Genomic DNA, 23,776 nt, shown 5'->3' with positions numbered 1-23,776 from the left:
CACATCTTAATTCTTTTTACATCTACTTCCTCCCCATTCCATCCCCCTCCCAGCCATCTTTCAGTCTTCTTCCTATTTGCAAAACATCTATCTCATTTCCTGTCAGCTGTCTTTTTATTTTGCTCTTTATTTTATGCTTCAGGTATCTCATAAAAGAGAAAACATGGTATTGAAGTTTCTATGTCTGATTCATTTCACATAACATGGTCTCAAGGTGTATCCATTTTTCTATAGATGACTCAATTTTATCTTTCTTTATGGTAAAGTAGAACTTCATTGTGTATAAATACCACTTTATCCATTCATCTGTTGATGGACAGACACATGGGCTGCTTCCAGGATTTAGCCATTAGGCATTGTGGTGCTATAAATGTGGATGTGCATGTATCATTAATATGATGTCTTTAACTCTTTCGGAAAGATAGCTAGGGGGAGGGTGATAGCTGGATTGAATGCAATTTCTAGTTTTAGTGTTTTGAGGACTCTCTGTATGAATTTCCGTAATGGTTACACTAGTTTACATTTCCATTAACAATATAGAAGGATTCATCCCACACACACGCACATACATAGCCTCCCTGGCATTTGTTACTATTCGATTTCTTGATGATAGCTGTTCTTTCTGAAGTAAGATGGAATTTCAGTGTTGTTTTAATTTGCATTTCTCTAATAGCCAGAGATGTTGAAATTTTTTCATGAATTTATTGGCCACTTACACTTCTGAGAAGTTTCTATTCTTCTCAGTTGCCCAGTATTTGATTGGGTGTTTTATTAGGGAAGGTTTAATTTTTTTGAGTTCATTATATATTGTAGGTATTAGTCCTCTGAGGAATAGCTAGCAAAATTTTTTGCCATTCTATAGGTTGTCTCTTCATTTTTTTGGTTGTTTACTTCACTGTGCAGAAGCTTCTAAATTCAGTAAAATTCCATTTGTTGATTCTTGATGTTACTTCTTGGGCAGTTGGGGTTCTGTTCAGAAAGTCCTTGTTTATGACTGTGTACTCAAGAATTTTAAGTATTTTCTCTTCTAGCGGGTTGTGTTTCATTTTTGACATTTAAATCTTTGGTCCACTTTTAGTTTAGTTTAGTACATGGTGAGAGATGTGGGTCTATATTCGATCTTCTGCATGTGAATAACAGATTTTCCCAGTGTCAATTATTAAAGAGGCTGTCTTTCCTCCAGTGTATGTTTTTTGTCCTATTGTCGAGGTCAGATGGCTGAATTGCCTGGAGTTGTTTCTATGTCCTTTGTCGTTCCAAATACCTGTTTTTGTGCTAGTACTATGTTTTTATCACTGTAGCTTTGTAATACAACTCGAAATCTGGATTGTGATATCACCAGCTTTGCTCTTGTTGCCCAGGATTCCTTTTGCTCTTGCAGGTCTCTTCTGGTTCCATATAAATTTTAGAATTGGTTTATATAGTTCTAGGAGGAATGCTGTTGATTTTTTGATTGGGATACCATTAAATCTGTGTATTAGTTTTGAAAGTGTGGCTGTTTTTACAATATTGTTTCTGCCTATCCAGGAATAGGAACTATCTTTACATTTTCTGATGTCCTGTTTGATCTTTTTTCAGAGTACTGTAGTTTTTTCATTGTAGAGGGCTTTACTTCCTTTGCTAGGTTAACTCCTCTAAGTAATTTATTTTTTTTTCATCTATTGTGTGTAGTAGTGTTTTCCCAATTTCTTTCTTTGTGATTCCATTATTGATGTACAGGAATGCTGCATTATGTTGCTTTTTCTTTGTTGATTTTGTATCCTGCTGCATTACGGAATTCAGTTATTAATTCTAGAAGTCTTTCGGTGGAATTTTGTGAGTCTTCTATGTAAAGAACCATGTCATCTGCAAAGACTGATAGTTTTACTTCTTCCTTTCATAGATATAGATATAGATATTCCTTTTATTTCTTTCTCTTGCCTGATTGTTCTGGTTAATATTTCAAGTACTAATGTTCAGGTACTGAACTGGAGTGGTGGTAGTGGATACCCTTGTCTTGTTCCTGATTTTGGAGGGAAAGCATTCAGCTTTAGCTTTGTTGGCCATTGGTTTGTCATAAATGGCTTTTATCTAATTGAGATAAGGACCTTTTGTATCTGTTTACTTAAGGGTTTTTTATCATTAATGGATGTTAGACTTTTGTCAAGGCTTTTTCTTTGTCTATTGAAATGATCATCTGATTTTTGTTCTTCTGTTTATGTGATTTATCACATTTATTGATTACCATATGTTGAACCTTCTTTGCATCACTGAGATGAATCCTACTTGGTCTAATATATGATCCTTTTAATGGTCTGTTGCATTCTGCTTTCCAGTGTCTTGTTAAGGATCTTTGCATCTGTGTTCATTTAAGAGATTGGCCTATAGTTTTCTTTTTCAGTTGAATCGTTGGCTTATTTTGGAATCAAGGCAATGCTATCCTTGAAGAGTAAGTTTGGCAATACTCCTTCCCTTTCAGTTTCATTAAAGAGCTAGAGGAGTATTGGTGTTAGTTATTCCTGAAGTTTTCAGAATTCAGGAGTGATTCCATCCAGTCCTGGGCTTTTATTATTGTTTCAATTTCTCTGTCTGTTCAGGGCTTTTAAATCTTCTTGGTTCAGTTTTGGTAATTCATAAATTTCTAGGAATTTATCCATTTCTCTTGGATTCTCCAGTTTCTTGGAGTGTAAGTTTTCAGAGTAGTTACTAATAATCTTCTGGATCTCAGCAATGTCCATTGTGATTTCACTTTACTCATTTCTAATTGTATTGATATGAGTTTTTTCCTTTTTCTTTGTAAGATTAGCTTAGGGATTTTCTAATTTTTTTATTTTAGAGAACTATCTCTTTGATTCATTGATTCTGTATATTGTTTTAGACACAATTTCATTCATTTCTGATCTTTATAATTTCTTCTGCTATACTAGCTTTGGATTTGAATTGTTCTTTCATTAGCATTTGAGCTTGATCTATTTTTCTGATGTGGACATTCACAGCTATAAACTTCCTTCGTGGATATGTTTTTGTTCCCCTGTAGGTTCTTGGGTGTTGTACTGGCGTTATCATTTGACTCTAGGAACTAATTTCTTCCTTGATTTTTTTTCTGTGATGTATTGATTATTCAAGAGTGTATTGTTGAATCCATGTATTTGCATAATTTCTGTGATTTCTTCTGTAATTGGTTTATAGTTTCATTGCACTGTGATCTGATATTGTGCATGGGATAATTTTGACTCTTTTATGTTATTTAAATATGCTTTATGGACCAGTATGTAGTGTTTTTTGGAGAAAGCTTCATATGCTGCTGACCAGGTGGAACACTAGATATGTATTAAATCTCATTTGTTCTAAGGTGTGGTTCAACTCTGAAATTTCGACGTTTTGTTTTGTTTTGTTTTTTAGTCGAGTTGATCTATTTGTAATAATGGGTACTGAGCTCCCCCATTGCAGTTATATTGATGTTTATCTGATCTTTTTATGTTCAGTAGTGTTTGTTTGATGAAGTTGGATGTGCTGGTGTTTGGTGCATATGTGTTTGTAATTATTATTTGTTTCTATTGAATTGTTCCCTTAACCCTTACGTAGTGACTTTCGCTTCTTCTGATCAGTTTTGGCTTGCAGTGTACGTTGTCTGAAAATAGGATAACCACTCCTGCTTGTTTCCGGGGTCCTGTTGCATAGAATATTGTTCGGCATTGTTTGGTATTTAGTCTATTAATTTCTTTTTTAATTAAATGTTTCTTGTATACAGCATTCCATTGGGCTTTATTTTTGATCCAGTCTGTCAGTCTGTGTCTTTTAATTGGGGAATTGAGACCATTTACATGGGAAGTTATTACTAAAAAGTATTGACTTATTCCTGTGATTGCATTATTTTCCTGTTGCTGATACTCCCCTCACCCCCTGCTTAGCTGTTTGCCCTACCTGGTGTAGTCATTCCATTAGGCTTTTTGGCTTTATTTGGTCTTCCTAGGATTTCCTAGAGAATTTTTTTGGATTCTGGTTTGGTGGTCCTGAATGTCTTGCAGTTTGTCACTGAAAAACCTTATTTCTGTATCAATTTTGAGAGATAATTTTGCAGTGTATATTATTGTAGGTTGGAAGTTGTTTTCTTTCCGTGCTTGCGACCCTTCAAACACTCCTTTCCTTTAAGGCTTGTGTGGAGAAGTCTGGTATAATGATAATGGGTTTAGAATTACCAAAAAAATACAAAAAAAGTGATACCTTTTCTCTAACACCTTTTAAGGATCTTTCCTTCTTTTGGATGGTGTGTCATAGAGAAATTTTTTTCTGATGGTGACTGTTTGTGGTTCTCTATATATCTTACTTTTCTCTGTTGAATTTTTTTCCCAGTAGTTAGAAAATTTTCTGTTACACCTGTAAACAGGTTTTTTATGTGATTTGTGCTGTCTTCTGATTTTTCACTACTTCCAGTTCATTTTAGATCAGTTTTCTTCATACCATGTAGCAGCTGTTGGATCCATGTTCATGTACATCAGCCTTACCTTCTAGTTCTGATACTCTATTCTCAGCATTGGCCACTTCTGTTGCCCATACTTGCAGTAGAATGTTTTGTCTCCTGGATTTGTTTGGGACCTTTTCATAAACTCTTAATTCTTTACTAAACTGGTTACTCATGTTTTATTTTGCTCATTTACCTAGCTTTTTGTTGTGTCTTACATAAGCCCCTGGATCAATTTTATTAAGTCCATCATCCGTTATATCTTTTTTGAGCTCACCAAGAATCTTACTGATCTGGTTTTATCATTCTGTATAATTCAGCTGTTTGGCTTTTGATTTCCTCCCCATGACTGCCCCATGGACCAGCTTTGCGGGAGTTGGGAGTATGTTTGTTTGTCTTTTTGTCTTTGAGACAGGATCTCACTATGCAATTCAGGCAGGCCTTGAACTCACTTTGTAGCCCAGGCTGGCCTTGAACTCACAGCACTCCTCCTGCCTCGGCATCCTGAATGCTGAGATGACAGGTGTGTGCCACTACATCCAGCCCTGGGAGGCATTTTGTCACCTTATTTTCTCTTGTTTGTATTGGTTGTTTTTGTTTTGTGCTGAGGGTTGTAGGTCAATTATAGTGGAAAGAATCTGTTGCTAGCATGGAGATCTCTTTAGTTAGCATCTGCATTCCAGTGATGCACTCTAGGCTTGGTTGTAGGTAGGCCATTTTCTCTGTCCCAAGATCTGATCACCTCCATTAATTTGAGGAGGAGAGGGTGCAGAGTAATTGGCCTAGCACCCAGTTCTCCCGAAATGAACTGTAGTATTGCTGATGACACAAGGTTAAACCAGATATTGGCATGCAGTAAAAACCAGTTAATGGCAACAACTATGCCATGCTGGCAATAACAATAATGTCAGCAACAATAGTAGTGTTGATGGCAAGTTGGATATTGACATATCATAAGAACCAATAAAAGCTATCCCTGATTTTCCCCCACTTCAATAAAATACACGTTGTGTTAGGCATCTCCACTGTGCCATTCATGCAGCACATGTTTTAGGGGCCTTTGTAAAGTTCTCAGCATTGTACACTATACTACAATGTATCTCAGAGAGACATGTATTTTTACAGGAAAGGAGGATATCAATAGTATAGTCTATTAATGGTGGAAAGGGCATATAGTGGTGGAAAGGGCGTATGGCCTATTAATGGTGGAAAGAGACTATACTCTGACTCTGCCATTTGTAAATTTTTATTTGTAATTTTTTTTCTTCCATGTCATCATCAGTTTGTGGGGAAAATAATACACTCTTTGGAGGTTGTCAGAATTAAATTATATAAACATATATTAGGTGCCTGCACAGAACAGGCTCTCAAAATCATGTCTGTTACTTACAAGAAAGAATGAAAGGTTGATTGACTGGGGATGCAGCTCAGTGGTAGAGCACTTGCCCTGTTTGAGGGAGTGGGCAGGGTCAGAGCCCCAGAACTACAACGAAAAAAGAAAGCAGACAGGTAAGACTATTAGAAGTGAGACAGCAAAAGAGTAAGTTGCAGAAGATACAGCTACAGGTGGAAGAGGGAGAGAGTGTTTCTCATTATCATAAAATTGTGTTTATCTGTTTAAAAGATTATATACATTCCTGTTCTAAATTGGAACATTCTTTCTTTTGTGCCCACCCTGTCTCGTTGTAGGTTTATTAATTGGTTTTCTCATCACTTAAGTAACTTTCAGTTTCGTTGGAGCTGGGAAGATTGGTAAGTGTGACGTGTTTTCTTCTTTTCTCTAGAGTTAAAATACTTAACACATTTCCCACCAGCTTGAATCACTGGTGGTACAGGCATGACTGTCTCATTGGGTGGCTTGTACCATTAGTGGTACAAATGGATCTAATCAATTTTATCAGTCTTCTTAATAATAAAATTAAATCAGCGCCACCAGTAGAAGAGAGACATACAAATTAAATCATGTTCCCGACAGCTAGACATACAGCTTATGGGCCTGTCATGAATGAGTTAAAGCTGTAACTTCAGAGTAATCTTTATTGGGTAAAATGTTTAGTTTTTTTGATACCAGTTTACTATGTATAAATGAAATAATAGAAGCAAGCTATTAATACAAGTTAGGTATAAGTGCAGATTATATGCAAGAACTTATAAAACTACATTTCTTTCTTAGGTCAGATTGTCTGGCTCAAGATCCTGAAAGTCCCAAACCAAAGTTTGTAAGAGAAGTTTTAGAAAAATGTATGAGGTAAGTTCTTTGTGTTTTCACCTTAATTTAAGTCTCCTGGTTTTTCTGAGAAGATTTTTTTTCTTGTTCCCACATTGGTGATGTATGTGTTCAGAATATTATTTTTAAAATCTAGGTCTTTGCCCATCTTCCATCTCACATTTTAATCAAGATTTAAAAGAAAAAAATTAATCAGCTGTATCATCTAGATTCTGTGTGAATTAAGCCAATATTTTAAATATGTTGTAAAATGATCTCAAATTTTTAGCAAAATTGCCAAAATAGTACAAAGAACTCTGTGGTTTTTATGCCTAGATTCCCTAGTTACTAGCATTTTACGTATTTTCTGTAATGCCCACTCCTTTGTCTCCTGCCTGCATGCATTACAGCCCTTTGAGAGCCCTTTTGGGATATTAATCTTGGTGACCTGGTGTGTGTGTTCCAGTTTTCTCCATCTTAACCTCATCAGTTTTCTCTTTGTCGTTAATGTTTCATGGCAGAACTCTCAGTCTTCATCAGAGCTCACCTCTGCACTAAGAGTTGTTTTTACCAGCTTCCACTACAGTGGTTCCCAAGTGGTGATTCTCTTCCTGTTATTTTTTCTACCTTTATTGATATTCTACTATAAGAAAGAGCTATCCTCTCTCCCCATTTATTTCTTTGTCATTAGCAGCTAATGCATTTTTCAATCATTGTATTATAAACCATGACTGTCATCATTTCAATGCCCAGATTTCCCCATGAGGAACCCCTGTAATCCCTGTGTTGTCTTCTTTTTTTATATATATCCCCCAACATTTGTTGAGCATTCCCTAATTTCTGGTATAAGATTTTCCATATATGTTGTATTTCCTTGTCTGTGCCCTGGAATCATCCCAAAGCACCCTAGTTTCTAAATATAGAATATAATATTTAGGAGCCAAGACTGGGGCCCGTGATATGCCTGTTATTGGACTGTCATTGCTTCTAGGCTGTCTCTAGGCTGTTCTAGGCTAGCATATACATACATACATATCTGTAAATATTTATATGTCAGCTCTGTGTTTCCATCTCTTCAATTCCAACCCAACATTTTTTTCTACCCTTTCTCTGTGCTGTGATTTATAAGTGCCTTCTCAAGCAGGGAGAAACTTAGCTCCTGTTATCTTCTATCTTATGCAATATAACTAATTTCCCAACCATGCAGACTGTCTCCTCCAACCTATCCATCACCTCCCCACATCCTTGGCCACCAGGCTTGTGAGCCCTCTAGCCCACACCTCAGTGCCAACCAGTAAGTTTTTAAATAAGCCTGAGCTTCAGTATGCTGGCTGACACACAGAAGCCTAGAGTACTTTTCCCCCATCATATACTTCTTGGTTTTCAGGTAAGAGTTTTAGCAGTTGTGACTTTCCTGGTAAGTTGGATGTTACCAAAAAAATGAAACTGATAAAGGATTGTCTTTTGGTATTGTAGGTTGTCTTACCATCAGCGTATATTAGATATTGTTCCGCCTACCTTCTCAGCTCTGTGTCCTGCAAATCCAACCTGCATTTACAAATATGGAGATGAAAGTAGCAGTAAGTAGCAAAATAAGACAAATTCCTCCATCTTTAAAACATACCCCTGCAAGTATACTCTGAAGTCAGTTGTTCAAAGATGGGGAGTCGTGCTGGGCATGGTGGTGCATGCCTGTAATCCCAGCACTCAGGAGGCTGAGGCAGGAGGATCGTTGCAGTTCGACACCACCCTGGACTACAAAGTGAACTCAAGGCCAAACTGAACTGCATAGCAAGACCCTGTCAGAAAGACAAAAATACTACTACTACTACTAATTATTATTATTTTTTTTTTTTTAAAGGTGGGGAATTGAATTTTTATTTTCTTGGGGTTTATGTTTTGTTTGAAAGGTGATCCATCACTAGCCGCTATTTATATGCCTTGTCAATATTTTAAGGATTTTGTTGTGATCTAATTATCATTGGCTTATAATTTTTTTATTTAATGCTGTTCACAGTGTTATGTCCATGACATCATTTTAAGTATGGTGTCAAGCATAGCAGAGTGAATTTATAGTCAGAATGTACTCAGCTGAAAACGTGTATTTTTTATAGTGATGGAGATGCCTTGAGTTGATTGCCATCTGAGAACAGTTCACCTTTGATGTTGGGAACATAGATGTCCATGACCATTTCCTCTAGAAGTGAATTCTAGATAAATGCTTTATCTTTCAGTCACATCTCTTACTATTATACTGTAAATCTAAGGGACTATAACTTGATAAGCTTTGTGTTTTGTACAGTATTTACATGTAATGAAGGTTATACGTTGGTGATCACGGGCACAGAGTTACATGTAGGTTTTTTTTCCAAGTTGGACTTTCAGGTTGGACTGAGCACAGCCCCTCCAGGAGCATTCTGCGTTGTGTTGCATGGAGGTTCTTTGCATTGAGGAACTCTGACCTTCCTTACCTTGTGTCATTACCCGTTATGGGAAGCACGTCTCACCCCTAGTTCCGCTTTCTTCCTAGAGTCTGGCTTCAGCTTTACTCCTTTAAATACTGTATTTTAAAAAAAAAAACAAAACAAAACCTTTAAAGCCAGCTTTCTGTTGCTTTCTGGGTACCTCTGAGATAAGTACCTCAGTTCCTGAGTTAGAATGTAAATTCCTTGGTGACAAAAGATTCTGGTTTGTTTTTTTTTTTGGTACTGGAAATCAAACTCAGGCCCTCATGCTTGCCAGGCAGGTGCTACATCCCCAGCCAAAGATTCAGGTTTTATTTTGTGTATGTGATTTTTTGTTTTTGTTTTTCACTTATTTTTCCCTCAAGTGTTATGTAACCTTCTCCTCATGTGACCTGTTGTAGTTGACTGTATTCCAAGTGGTTAACGCCTACCCTTTGACTCAGTCTGAATTGCCTTTTTTGTTGCACCATCCAACTACCTTACATTAAAAGTAGATTTCTATTGCTGTGATACTTTTATACTAACATAAATTTTATTCAGTAAGAACCCAACAGATACTAACCCAACATAAACATGGTATCACATCACACGGGCAGTCTGTCTGATGTAGATTCAAGCGTGAGTGGGCTCAGCAAAACAGAGCAAGGGGGTAAAAATACATCATGGCAGAGGCACATGTCAGAACAAAGCTGCTCACCTCGTGGCAGCCAGGGAAAAAGAAAAGAGCCCCCACAAAAGGTCCCCTTCAAAGGCAGACCCCCATGGCCTACTTCCCTTAATTAGGCTCAAACTCCTAATAGCCCGTTGAGCTCTGAACTCTGCAGTATGCTCCTAATCGAACAGCCTCCCTGAGAGCATCAGTAATCTGGTCAAGTTTGGTCCTTATAGGGTTGTTGACAAAAATGAAATGAATTACATTGATTCTCGGGTTTTGAATTTACAAAGGCCCAGAAAGGCTGGGGGCTTATAAAGGATAGTTGTAACTATATCACTTTTCACCTCACTGCTCATCTGAGAAAGATCAATGCTCCTTGTACCCCAGATTTCAGTTAGTTTAGTGTTTAAGAATTTTTAGAAAGAATTAATATGTATGTAGGTGAACAACCATTTACCTGTTAAATGAAACTTTCATATGTGTATCTTTATAAAGTTTTTTTATTCTAAAGCGAATAAAATAGAAGAAAAAAACACAATAAAAACTGTACAGAATTTCAAAACAAGATGATAGGAAATTAATAATGGTGGTTATACTGCATGTTATCTTCAAAGTATTTGTTGAGATTACCAGATATAGATATGAGAATTTGATCAGTTAAGCATTAGCTGTTCCTTTCAATAAACCAATAGAAATTAGTAGTACAGTTATTCTTAGCTATCTTTGTGTGTGTGTGTGTGTGTGTGTGTGTGTGTGTGTGTATATATATATTTTTTTTTTTTTTTTTCCCCCTTTATACAGTTTTAATACTGATTTGGACATAAAGAGTGTTTCATTTTGGAAAGAAAGATTTTGTTTTAGTTTGGTGTTTGGTTTATTTCTGAATAACTATTCACAAGAATAGTCATTCAGTTTAATCTTTCTTCCCCTCTATTTGTGTTTAGATTCACTTCCTGGACATTCTGTGGCCCTCTGTTTAGCTGTTGCTTTTAAAAGTAAGGCAACCAATGATGAAATCTTCAGCATTTTGAAGGATGTACCAAATCCTAACCAGGATGATGATGATGGTAAGAGAACTGAATATTTCTTCAGCAGAACTGTATTTATAGGCCAAGTTAAAACATAAACATAACTCTGGCCATTTGAGTTTCTTTTAAATTACATTGGATGCTCATAAACCAGTAGTTGTTTGGCTTTTTCACCTGCCAGTTGATCTTAGAACCCAGACATTTTTCTCCTTACTTAAAAAGAGGTCCTAATGTTTCACTGAAATAGCTTTATATTAAGAATATAAACTGCATCTTACATACAAAATAAAATTTACTTTGATTATAAGTTTGCTTGAATTAATAAATGGATTAAGGAAAAGGTGGTGTAGACAAATCACAACAGGTGTCTATTGAACAGCTGGGTAACATTGGACAGGAGAAGGCACTTAGCATAAATCAAAATGATAGTATTAAATTTAGATGTTGTCACATCTTAAGACATAGGTGTTTAAGTGTTCACTGATTGTGTTTTTAATATATTACCTTTCCATCATATAGACAGAATATGAATAAGGAAATTTGTATGCTGCTTTTTAAGAAATGAATCAGACAGAAGAATTAGAGAAATAGTACTATAAAACTAAGAATTAAGATTATAGTTTAGTGTTTTGTTTTGTTTGCAGTACTATGGATCGAACCTAGGGGTAGGATAGGAAAAGCCAGGGGTACTCTACCATTGAGCTACTACATCCCCAGCCTTTTTTATTTTAGAACAAGGTCTCACTAAGTTGCCCAAGTAGGACTTGAATTTGTGGACCTCAAGGTTTGCAAGTTACAGGTGTACACCCCTGCAACTGGCTAAAATTTTACTTAGTTTTAGATTATTATTTGAAATTAGTGATTCCCTTTTATTGTTTATTAGTACTGAAAGATGTTACATGAATATCTGATTTAGCATTTGGATATGAGGTGTGTCACCAAGGAATTGCTGTACTTACTCTTTTAATATTACTGTGAAATATTTTTCAGATGAAGGATTCAGTTTTAACCCTTTGAAAATAGAGGTTTTTGTACAGACTCTGCTACACTTGGCAGCCAAATCATTTAGCCACTCCTTCAGTGCTCTTGCAAAGTAAGTACATGCTGGTGAATACCAACGATACAATAATTTTTATCTAAAATTATTGAATACAAAAATCTTAACATTATAGAGTTTGATACAGTTAATTTTGTTTGGTTTTGGTTTATTTCTAAGATCCCTGTCTTAAGGCTTCTGTCAGTCTGTGTGTACAATTTGCATATGTCCATTGAAGGGTACATTTTTTGATGTAAACATTGAGAGAAACTAGTGGAAACCTAGGTCCTCAGGATAGTTGTTTATACAGTCAAAACTTTGTAGCCTACGCATCCTTGGAGAAGAGACAGGAAAGCCATCGGTTCTTTTTGAGAGCCACCCAAAAGGTAGCATCTTCCTTGTCAGAGTTCAGAAGAAGAAACAGCATAATCCTCTCTGAAGATTTTGTGACATCTTCCATATAAACTATAATTATTAATCATATCTTTTACATCTTTAGTTAATATTTGGTTATTTTGCATTTATGTATGATACTATAAGTGGAGTAACACTGAAAAAGCTTTGAAAACATTAAAATGCCTAATGAGTATGAGTAGCTTTTTTTTTTTTTTTACATTGTCAAAAGGTTTCATGAGGTCTTCAAAACTCTAGCAGAAAGCGATGAGGGAAAGTTACACGTGCTAAGAGTCATGTTTGAAGTCTGGAGGAACCATCCACAGGTGAAAATTATTTAATTGAACATGTTGAGACTGATTATATGAGTATAAAAATAAGGCAGTTATCATCGTTTTAATTTGTGAAACATGAAATTTGTAAATTTATAAACTTTTTGGCGTGTGGGACTGTTGGATTCATTTTTCTCAAAGCAAGTGGACTATGACATCTTACACTTTAAATGTTCAGTAAAAATGTTGCTTGGCAAACTATTAGTTGTGTAGGAAATGGTTATGTAGTCTGTCCAATTTTTGCAGACAAGCTTTAGATTTCTCAATACATACCGTTTTCTTGTGGTATATTGTATTATAAAAAGTCTTTGAAATCAATTTCATAAGACAGTTTAAACTTTTTGTGATAAAACATTGTTATATGTTTAGTTTGGGGGATTCAAATGAAATTAATGTACTGCATTATCTAAATAAACTTTTGTCTCGGTATTATCTAAAAGTTTTTTAAATTATAGGTTACTACTCAGAGTTAGGTATTCATTCAATTTTCAGTGGCATTCTAGTACTTTTTACAGTGCTGCAGCAAAGCACAGAGCAGAATAAATTGTGAGACCTGATGGTCAAATTGATCAATTCCGTTGCCACTACAAATGAATTTTATATCTGTTTTACTTTTATAGCAGTAGTAGTAGTTTGGCTGCATTTTATACTATGATTTACCCTATTAATTCTTCTCTCATTGTAGATGATTGCTGTACTAGTTGATAAGATGATTCGCACACAGATTGTTGACTGTGCTGCAGTGGCAAATTGGATCTTCTCTTCAGAGCTATCTCGTGACTTTACTAGGTTTGGACCAGAATTTGGAGTTCATGTATAAGACACCACACATACACCAATTGTAGAAAACACAGACTTCGCAAAATATATTACCTACTCCCAGTTTTTTTGAGGTTGGACGGGCTTCCCAATGGCTGAGGACTAGGACGGTAGGAGTGGACAGAAAAAGAGGAAATAAAAGCAAATTATTTTCAAACAAATACAAAACTCATCATAGCCCTTTAACTTTTCCTGTTCCTCTGAAATTGATAGAAGACACTGGCCTGATGAACACCGAATCCTTAGGATAATAGTGATCAAAGGCTGTCATACCGGCCAAGTTGACATTCACAAACACAACAGACAGGCCATTCTTAAATTTGCACTCAGAAAACTGACCATCACGTATGTGTTAGTCATTATGCTGAGTGATTTATATTATTTTCATCGTATTTCATGCTCACGACACCATTGAAGAAGCTGCATTATTTTTCACAATTTAAAAATTAGGAAAATATCCCTGAGTGTTTAAGCAGCTTACTCATAGTCACACAAGTAAGTGCAGAGTCAGGATTCAAGTGTAGGTGTTCTGGAACTGATTTTGTAGACCAGTAGCTCCAACTGTTACTAACAGCTAGCTCAAGTATTTCTAGCTATACAAAGCATTGCCTGGCACCTACCAGAGTCAAAGAAAGTATTCTGAACCTTAGTCCTCTCTGGTGACATTCTAGACTTGGAATAAACCATATGTTTTATTATATAAGAAAGTTTGTTTATGCAACCCTTGAAAACACCTATAAAATGGTCCTCATTTTTTGAGCTATTTGCTGATAATATAGCTGACATACAAATATTTGTCTCATTCTTACAGCCCAGCAGTTGATAGACATTGTTAGCTAACGAACGTCTTAAATGTCCCAAGAGAATTGGCTGCACATACACTAACACAGTATAAAGTGAGTGCAGTGATGCTCAGATTAGGTCTCATTTTGAGAAGAGTTCAATACTTACTGTTTACATTTAGAGGACAGAAAATATGTTTCTCTTCCAGTGTTAGTGTTTTTCATAGTTTGCCACTTGAATTCAGTGAATGTATACACACACCTTTGTATATCTAGTTAAAGGGTAGAAGTGAAAAAAATGGCAAGGGTGCAGTATTGCCCTCAGGGAGCTTACCTGAGTTTAATGGGTGGAAGTAGGTGCTTGTACAGTATGTAATAAAAGGCAAATCGTAAGTGTTGCTGAAGAAAGATGACTAATTGTACTCAAAGGGTGGAAGGCTCTACCAGTCCTGAAGAATGGATGGGTTATAAAAGTTGAGAGATTTTATTGTCTGTAAGCATAGCCTAACATACAATAATCAAATGCCATGTTATGTTTAAGATTATTTGTTTGGGAAATCTTGCACTCTACAATTCGTAAGATGAACAAACATGTTCTGAAGATCCAGAAAGAGCTAGAAGAAGCTAAAGAGAAACTGGCAAGGCAACACAAACGGGTAAGTATTGTTACAGAAGTGGTTAAAGGAAGGTATGCCGGAAATTCTAGAGGATATCCGCAGCCTAGTAGCTTGATGGTAATTGATTTTTTTGAGGCCATGTTTTGCTGAGCTATTTGGAAAAGCAGAGGAGGAAGAAACAGGTAGTCTGTTGTGTGGTGTTACACTGCATGGTATAAGCCATGAACTTTACTTGTCCCTAGTTATCCATCTCTAGGTTGGCTTTCTGTTTGCATTTTCCAAAAAGTAGGGGTTGGGGACGGGAGTAGAAAAAAGATGTTTGTGTTTCTAAGTCTCTTATGCAAAGGAGAAAGGCAAAAGATTGTATATGGTTATCAGGGCTCCAATCCCAAGGAGAAGCGTGAGACAGTCACTCCCAAGTTTACCAAAAAAAATTTTTGTCAGTTAAGTATTAGTAGTTTAGCCATTTTGGAGGAACTGGCTATGAACTGGCTATGTTCTGTGACTTAGGATAATAGTACAGGTATTTTGCATGATAGTATTTTCTGGCATTAGGCATATTTACCAGAGCAGAAAGTTAAAAAAAAAAAAGTTTAATGGTTTATATGAGCTTACAGCAATTTTGAGTGCTTGTCTTTGTATAAATACACATATAATATATACTTACAAACCTAAAATACTATAAGGAAAATGGTGTCATCCCATTTGTTAGATACACAAATATAATTTGTAAATGATAGGGCTAGGTTCTGCCCCTACTCTCTCAGATGACAGAGGCTTTCCCTTGTGCCACAGTGTTTGGTACAAATGTGCTAATATGGTAGCCATGTGCGACTATTTGTCAGTTTAAATTACCCAAATACAATTTTAAATTCAAGTCCCTCATTACACCAGCTACATTTCAAGTGCTTATTAGCCACACGTGGCAAGTGGTTGTGGTACTGGCAGCATAGATTTCGGTAGCTTTTCCTGCAAGGCAGAAAAGGTCTTGGGCATTGTGCTCCATAAACTTGAGGTTGCGAAGACAAAAGTGTGCCCAGGAGCCTGAAACATAAGGAAACCCCTCAACATTCACTGTTAGAGAAAAAGGGAGACTTCTTTAAAGAATGGTTCTCATAGAATGGTTCTGATAATTATGCTTTGGGATGGGACAGTCCGTCATAGATGGGCCTTCACAATAGAGTCTTTCTAAAGGATTACCGGGCCATCTGGCTTCAGTAACGCCCATCTTTATGATAAACATACCTTGGTATGTAACATACCTGGAGCTAGGTACAACTAAGCTATCTAATCCCTCAGCCTTTCTTTTCTGTGGCGATGCCTTTTATCCTGCCTTTTGTTAGTTGCCTAAACCAGTGATGGCAAGCCTTTTAGATCTTTCAGTGATAACAGATATCTAGCTACATCATGCATGCCATAAGTTAGCCATTGCTGGCGTAAGTGAATGCTGTACACTTCACAGTGAGCAGGAATGGAAGTATTGAAGCTTTACAGAGATATATTGAGTCCATCATTGCCAGCAGTGTCTTGAACAGTTTGCAATTGTTACATGTTAGTCAGAGCCATTTTAATTATGATGAGGATGCTCAGCCTGGGCTCTTGAGCTGTATGAGGGCATGCCCGGCTTTTCATGTGGCACATTAGGAGTGCTTAGCAAGGTGTGCCTCCCTGTTGTTACCCCACACAAGTGGTCAGTTAGTAATACATGATAGTCAACACCCTCACCACAGTTAGAGGAGAGCCACTAAATTTCTCTGCCCTGGCAAGTACCCTTAGAACTTCTGAATGAGAAGGCCATGTTGGAGCAACTGCAGGCCCTTTGTTTTAAGGAGGCTGGAAATTTAACTGAAAGTATATAGTCTTTTTTTTTTTTTTTTAAGAATGTAACCTTTAGGTAGCATTTGGTCAGATGGTAAAATTGTTCTCCTTTCTTGATGAAACTTAATACACTGGATTTTCCCTTTTATTCGTGTGCCTCTGTAGCGAAGTGATGATGACGACCGAAGCAGTGATAGGAAGGACGGGGCCCTTGAGGAGCAAATAGAAAGACTGCAGGAGAAGGTGGAATCTGCTCAGAGTGAGCAGAAGAACCTTTTTCTCGTCATATTTCAGGTAACTGAGCTTGAGAATTAATGCATTTCTTTGGTTAAAATTATGTTATTTTTTAATCATAAATGAATGCTCATTTATAGAAGTTTAAGAATACAAAAATTTACAAAGGAGATAAAATGTCACCACTTGGAGGTCACTGTGTATACCTCTTGAGTTCTACGCTATTTAACATTTAAGGGGCTGGGGATTTAGCTCAGCAGCAAAAGCGCCTGCCTGGCAAGCGCAAGGTCCTGAGTTCGGTTCCCGGTACTGGAGAAAAAAACCAGAAAAAAAAAAAAAAAAAGGGCTGGGGATTTAGCTCAGTGGCAAAGTGCCTGCCTGGCAAGCGCAAGGTCGTGAGTTCGGTTCGTGGTACCGGAGGGGGAAAAAAAAAAAAATAATAACATTTAAAAACCTGTCTCATATTTATTCCCTATTGTTAATGATTTAGATGGTATTTTTTTCTCCTGATGAACATTTTTATGCATGGATCAGGTTAACATTCCTGATTATTTCCTTAGAACAGAAACCAAGAAATAATAGTAGGATAACCATTTAGACATTAAAATTCTTTTTTAGTTGCCCTCTCCCCCAAATGTGCAAACTCCCATTATTACCAGTCTACCTTTTTAGATTAACAGCATTCAATGACTCTTTCTGGCATATACCACAAAGGCAAGATGGAGTAAGCAGTATTTTGAGTTCATTTGAATTTGTTACTAAAATACAAGATTTTTCCTGTAACACTCAACTTGGTTCCTCTTTTCCAGCGTTTCATCATGATCCTAACAGAGCACTTGGTAAGATGTGAAACTGATGGGACCAGTGTATTAACACCATGGTACAAGAACTGTATAGAGAGGCTCCAGCAGATCTTCCTGCAGGTTTGTGAGGAACTTGGATTAAATAATAAACATCACTGTTCTCAGCCCCCAAAATTTCTCTATTAAAAGAAAAACTCTCCCCAAATTTGCTAGGATGCTAAGTAGTACCTATAGGCCCTTTTGTTCATGTCCCTTTTCTGCTACTATTGTTCATCAGAATATTGAGGCTTATACTGGTTTTATATCAGAATGCCAATTACCATTTTCTGTGCTAGGGAACCTAGCTATATATAATCTAAAATGTATAGTAACTGGATATAAAATCTTATATTCAGGTAATAAACACTGCCCACAGGTGCTTCGTAAGGTTCTCTGCCAAAGAAAAATGCCACCATCTGCTGTCAGCTTAACTTAGTAAGAGAGTGGAGTTCATTCTAAAGTTCAGTTCTTTAAGCCTTCATAAAGGAATTCTTTCTTTAGATTTGTTTCAGTTTCTGCCAATTAAAAAACTTTAACCATCGTTCAGTAGGAATCCCCAGGTGTATATTCAAGTGTACCTAGGAACAAATAAAAGCTTCTTTAATTTTCTGACCTATTTTACCTTCCTAGGTTACACTCTGTCTGGGCCACTTTTTTAAAGGTCCTAATGTGTTATGTCCTAATTTGGGGTGGCAGACCAGTCTATAATAGTAGTAATAACCACAAGCACATGCTATTGTCACTGCCTTGCATAATGAATTGCATTTACTTAGAAACTGGTAAGAGCTGCCTGCCACCTGCACACACACCCGCCCAAACCCCTTCCCTTTTTTCCATTTTGAGGCAAGGTCCCACTAAGTTGCCCAGCGCAGGCTTGAACATGTGATTGTTCTATGTCAGTCTCCCAGAGTGCTGGGATTACAGGTGTGCACCACCATGTCTGGCTAAGAACTAGATTTTTAAAAAGTCACTGACTATCCCACTTTTCTGCCATTTCCCTGTGGTGTCCGTTATGAATTATTCAGTGTGGGTGGGCTGCTGGGGGAAATGTGGTTCTTGATTGTTTGCTTGCCTTTTGCTGACCCACACACCCCTTTTCTGTGCCTGCAGCATCACCAGATAATCCAGCAGTACATGGTGACCCTGGAGAACCTTCTCTTCACTGCCGAATTAGACCCACATATTTTGGCTGTATTCCAGCAGTTCTGTGCTCTGCAGGCTTAAGGGTCATTTTTATTTTCTTCATGTCTGGATTTTTTAAAAAAAAATCCTAAAGTAATTTGTCTTATTTTTTGATGGTTTCACTGCTTGCTTTCTTGTAATAGCATTTATTTCTTAAAGGAAATGGAGAGGACAGTGAAGAATATAACATTACCTTTAATTTCCTCTAAAAAGCAAATATTTCTTCATGACAATGTGACGATGACCATGATGTATTATATATGTGACAGATACAACTTTTCTGTGATTACTTTGGTATTTTTTCTCTTTAAGGCACAAAACAATAGATTTGAGCTAGTAAAACTATAGGTCAAGCTTATAAAGTAGTAAATAGAACTAATGAGCTTACTACCAGGTAGCATAGCTTTTCACAGCTCCTGGATAACCTAACATGACTGAAATAAAACTAAAACTATGTTTTTTTAACCTTTGGTATTTTATGATTTATCATCTTTTAAAATCGGTGGTTTCTTACTGAAGACATACTTCCATTTGAAATTTTCACTTCTAAATATTTTTCTTTAGGATCTTAAGACTACTTCCTAGTACAGTGGTGCCTCAATTCACAAACGTAATTCTTTCCACAATTCTGGTTGCACACTGTATTGGACAAGAACCACATCAAATTCAGTAGATAGGTTCTAGTTTATAGGAAAATTTGACCTGGTTCATGACCAGTTCTGTTTGTGACTAGAATTGAGAGAATGAAGTTCATAAACCAGGGTACCACTATATTGCGTTACTGTTCGGTGATTGCCAGATTTATCTAAACCTAAATTGCCTGGGAATCTTCAGTCATTTTAAAACTTAAACTACAATCTCTGGAGGTAGCACATAGACCTCATCAGTTGTTAAAGCTCCGCAGGTGAGTCCCTGCTTGGGAAACCATTATCTTAGACTGAGAGCCTCTGGGTATTTTCCATGGCTTCTGAGAAAGATTTGTCCAAGAGTAAGCTGCGTGCTGAAGTGGACCTAGAAGTAGATAAGTTGCCTAAAACTATACTTGGAATGAAAGGTGAGTTTGGGTTTTGTCCCCAGATCCTGGTTCAAACAACTAATTCCTGACTTTTTCCCAGGATAATATTGAGGCATAAGTGAGAGCCTTTTGTAAAAAAATAATAAGGAATTATTTAATGTTCCAAATTTTTAGGATTTTTTAGACTTTTTTCACTAAACCTTAGAAAATTTTACTAATAATCCTATAATTACTGGTGGTGTTTCTGTGCACTTGCAGAACATAGTATCTTTTTTTCCACTTACTACATCCTAAGTTTATGATGCATTGAACTTTTTCCGTGTTTTGCTGTATGGTCTCTGGTTTTCCATACGTTTTAGTGGCTACAGAACATTGTCCACTCAATAGGTGCAAATTTCAAAGACTTCTAAATACTGTACAAGGCAGGAAATACTTATTCAATAGATCAAGGCTGCATGGCACCCATGTTTTTGGCTGAATAGTCTTATTTATACTGCTCCTTCTTTCTGTTGCTTAAACATAGCGCACTGTGTGACTGGTTGGAATTGGCTTCTGTACCTAGGAAACCAAAGGATAACACTTAAGACACTGGTACCTTTTTTTTCTTCTTCCCCACACCCCAGTTGCCCTTTACTTTTGAGCATTTTCCTTTCATTTCACAATGTCTGTCGATACCTTTGATTCTCAGAACTGCTTTGTAATACTTTTACAATACATAGCAAAGTTTGCCTGCTTACACTTCATCCACATTCTAGAGAAATGCGTAGGTTTTATTTCTTTTCTCTTGATCCTTTCCATGTATAATTGTTGCTTCTTAAAAACTGTTCATTGATGCGACTCTGTGTGGCAGTGAGGTACATGGAAGAATAAGCTAGGGATTTGAAGGAATGAAGGCCCAAGGGCAGACATTCAGTAGTTGCTCTCCCCGTTAATAAAGTTACACAGACAAAAGGAAGGCATGTCACTGTACATCATACCTTGCAATAAATCAACTTTGTTAAATCACACTGTTGCCATTCAACATGCTTTTGTCAAAGTGAACGTACACTATTTTTATATAAAGAACTCAAAAAAATCAAAGCCCCCCAAATTTGAAGACCCAATTCAAAAATAGGTACCTGAAATAGACACCTAACCTATAATTATACCTGAAAATGAAAGCTGAGGAGAGGCCTTGATAACCTCAACAGAGCAGATGGGGCTGTCAGGGATATCTGGATACTGCGATTATCTTAACTGATGAAGGTAAAGAGTAAGCAGAGGCAGACCTCAACTAGGCAGAGCTTTATGTTGTCAGTAGCGCTTGCTACTGAGTAATACTAACACACCATTTGCTAGATTTGCCGTCTTAAATCCTTAGAACATTTCTCTGAGACAGTTATGCCCACTTCAAAGATAAAGACAGGCCCCTAGAGAAAATGCAAAAGGCTCACAGCCAAGAAGTAGAATCTGAACTAAGATCCATCTTGTTCAGGGGCCCCTTATCCCTATGATGGAGTAGTATGCTCTTAACCCCCAAACCCTGAGTTATTTTTATTGGGCTTTTTTTTTTTTTTTCTACATTCACTATTTTCTTCCACTTGGAACTATAAGATGAGCCTTTCTATATAAACTTCACCAGGATGATTTAGTCCTCCCTCCTTTCCTGTGTGTAACACTGGGGATTGAACCCAGGGAGTGCTGATACCTACCTCCTGCCCTTTTAAAAAATTTTTCTAAATATTTTGAGACAGTCTCACTAAGTTGCCCAGGCTGGCCTTGAATTGGCAATCCTCTTGCCTCAACCTCTGGAGTGGCTGGGATTACAAGCATGTGTCACTACTCCTGGCTTCTTTTTCAACTTTTAATTTGAAATAATTTTACAGTTAAAAGTGGCAAACACTGAGAGTTGGCATATACATTCATCTAGCTTCCCCTAATTCTAACATGATGTAATCATAGTTGAAGCCAGATAATTAACATGGATGTGTGTCCAGCCCTTATATCGATGTTGCCAGTTACCCCACTGTCTCTGTCCTAGTCCAGGGTTGAGTTCAAGGCCCAACTTTGCATTCACTTATCACATCCCCTTAGTCTGGTCCCACCTGACAATTCCTTGGCCTTTCCTTTCACTTTGACCCAAGATAATTTTGAATAGTGCTGGGCAGTGAGCCTCATTTGGATTTGTCTCTGGCTTTCTTTTTTTTTTTTTTTTTTGTCTCTGGCTTTCTGATTAAACATTCAGAGGTTTATTTGTGTTTTTTCTGTTTTTTAAAGTTTAATTTTATTGGTATACTTTATATACATAATGGTAACATCTATCATAGGGAGTTTGTACCTGTACATACCTTGAAATTTTACTTTTCCCCATCCCCTCCTCTCCCTTCAATCCTTCCTCCCCTCTTTATAAAAGCTGTTTCCACTTTTCCTATTTTTTCTCTTCTTCCTTTCCTTCCTTTCTCCTTCCCCCCTCCTCTATTCCCTTTCTCAGTACTTACTCATTTTGGTCCTTATTTACCCTTTTGGCTTCTCATATAAGAGAATGTAATATTTAAATGTGTGTCAAATGTATCTCACTTAAAAATATGGTCTTAAGGTGCATCCATTTACTTAAAAATGTCTCGTTTACATTTTCTTTATTCAGCTCTTGGGCATCTGGGCTGTTTCCAGTATTCAACTATTGGAAATTGTGCTCCTATAAACATTGGTGTGCATGTATCACTGTGGTATGATGCCTTTAACTCTTTTGAGAAGATAGCAAGAATAGCTGAGTCACATGGGACCTCTTGTTTGTTTTTTGAGGAATCTCCATTCTGATTTCCATATTGGTTATACCAATCTACACTCCCTTCAAAAGTGGAGAAGGGTTCCTTTTTCCCTACAGCTTTGCCAGCATTTGTTGTTGGTAGATTTCTTGATGATAGCCATTCTTTCTAGAGCAAGATGGAATCTTGGTGTTCTTTTAATTTGCACTTTTGGAATGACCACTGATGAACATTTTTTCATATATTTATTTATTGTTTGTACTTCATCTGAGAAGTGTCTATTTCAGGTACCTATTTTTGAATTGGGTCTTCAAATTTGGGGGGCTTTGATTTTTTTGAGTTCTTTATATATTCTAGATAGTAGTCCTTTGTCTGAACAATAGCTGGTAAAAAACTTTTCCCACTCTATGGGTTGTCTCTTCACTCTGTTGGTGGTTTCTTTTGCCATGCAAAAGCTTAATATGAGATACCAGTGGTTGATTCTTTGTAATATTTCCTGTGCAGTTGGGGTTTTATTCATGAAGTCTTTGCCTACACCTATGTCTGCAAAAGTTTTACGTATTCTATTTCCCAGCAGATAAAGTGTTTGTGTTTTAATATTTAGATCTTTGATGCATGTCAGTTTTACTGTAGTGTATGGTGAGAGATACACGAAACTCCAAGCTATTTTGTTTTTTGTTATCAGGAGGCTAGAAACTGGCTGCCCATTTAGTCAGTTTTTACTGAGCTATGTTAGCATAGAACATATTTAAAAAATCAATACTTGAATACAGTGAAAATTTCTGCTGGGTATTTATATAGGTAACAATTAGTCTCAAGTGCCTAATAACCTGGGTTTGACTTGTTTTGATTTTGGCCTTTCTTCAAGTGTAATCTGGTTTAGAGAGAAGACTGAAAATGCCTATCCTTTGTATACTATTTGTAGTAGTAAGAAAAAAAAGTCCTGTCAAGCTGTAAGTTGAAAATACCTGGGCCAGGGATGTAGCTCAGTGGCACAGCACCTGCCTGGCAAGTACAGGGTCCTGAGTTCAACTCTTGGTACCAAAAGGAAAAAAAAAAAAAAACAGTTTACCCCAACCTGATCTTCTACTAAAATAATGCTAGAAAGTCCAGGAGTCAAATTAATTGGTAATCCTTTTGAGAAAAGTCAAGGAAAATCTGACAAAC

At 36.8% G+C, this 23,776-nt stretch overlaps 1 protein-coding gene across 1 annotated transcript in view; it reads left to right on the top strand.

The window, feature by feature from the left end:
* Positions 1–20,870, top strand: part of Ncbp1 (nuclear cap binding protein subunit 1, 80kDa) — a 41,579-nt gene extending 20,709 nt beyond the window's left edge. The window contains exons 13-23 of the mRNA XM_005382849.2: positions 6,131–6,193; positions 6,615–6,689; positions 8,124–8,227; positions 10,712–10,834; positions 11,786–11,888; positions 12,457–12,550; positions 13,242–13,345; positions 14,699–14,813; positions 16,758–16,886; positions 17,636–17,749; positions 18,779–20,870. Coding sequence (XP_005382906.1) covers positions 6,131–6,193; positions 6,615–6,689; positions 8,124–8,227; positions 10,712–10,834; positions 11,786–11,888; positions 12,457–12,550; positions 13,242–13,345; positions 14,699–14,813; positions 16,758–16,886; positions 17,636–17,749; positions 18,779–18,892 — 1,138 coding nt within the window. The 3' untranslated portion in view covers positions 18,893–20,870. The remainder of the gene's footprint in view (positions 1–6,130; positions 6,194–6,614; positions 6,690–8,123; positions 8,228–10,711; positions 10,835–11,785; positions 11,889–12,456; positions 12,551–13,241; positions 13,346–14,698; positions 14,814–16,757; positions 16,887–17,635; positions 17,750–18,778) is intronic.
* The last annotated feature ends 2,906 nt before the right edge of the window (positions 20,871–23,776 follow it).

This window comes from Chinchilla lanigera, unplaced genomic scaffold (genome assembly GCF_000276665.1).
Source record: "Chinchilla lanigera isolate Chin_1 unplaced genomic scaffold, ChiLan1.0 scaffold00018, whole genome shotgun sequence".
NCBI lineage: Eukaryota > Metazoa > Chordata > Mammalia > Rodentia > Chinchillidae > Chinchilla > Chinchilla lanigera.
Note: the sequence above shows the minus strand (reverse complement) of the source record. Positions and strands in the feature narration are given on the sequence as shown.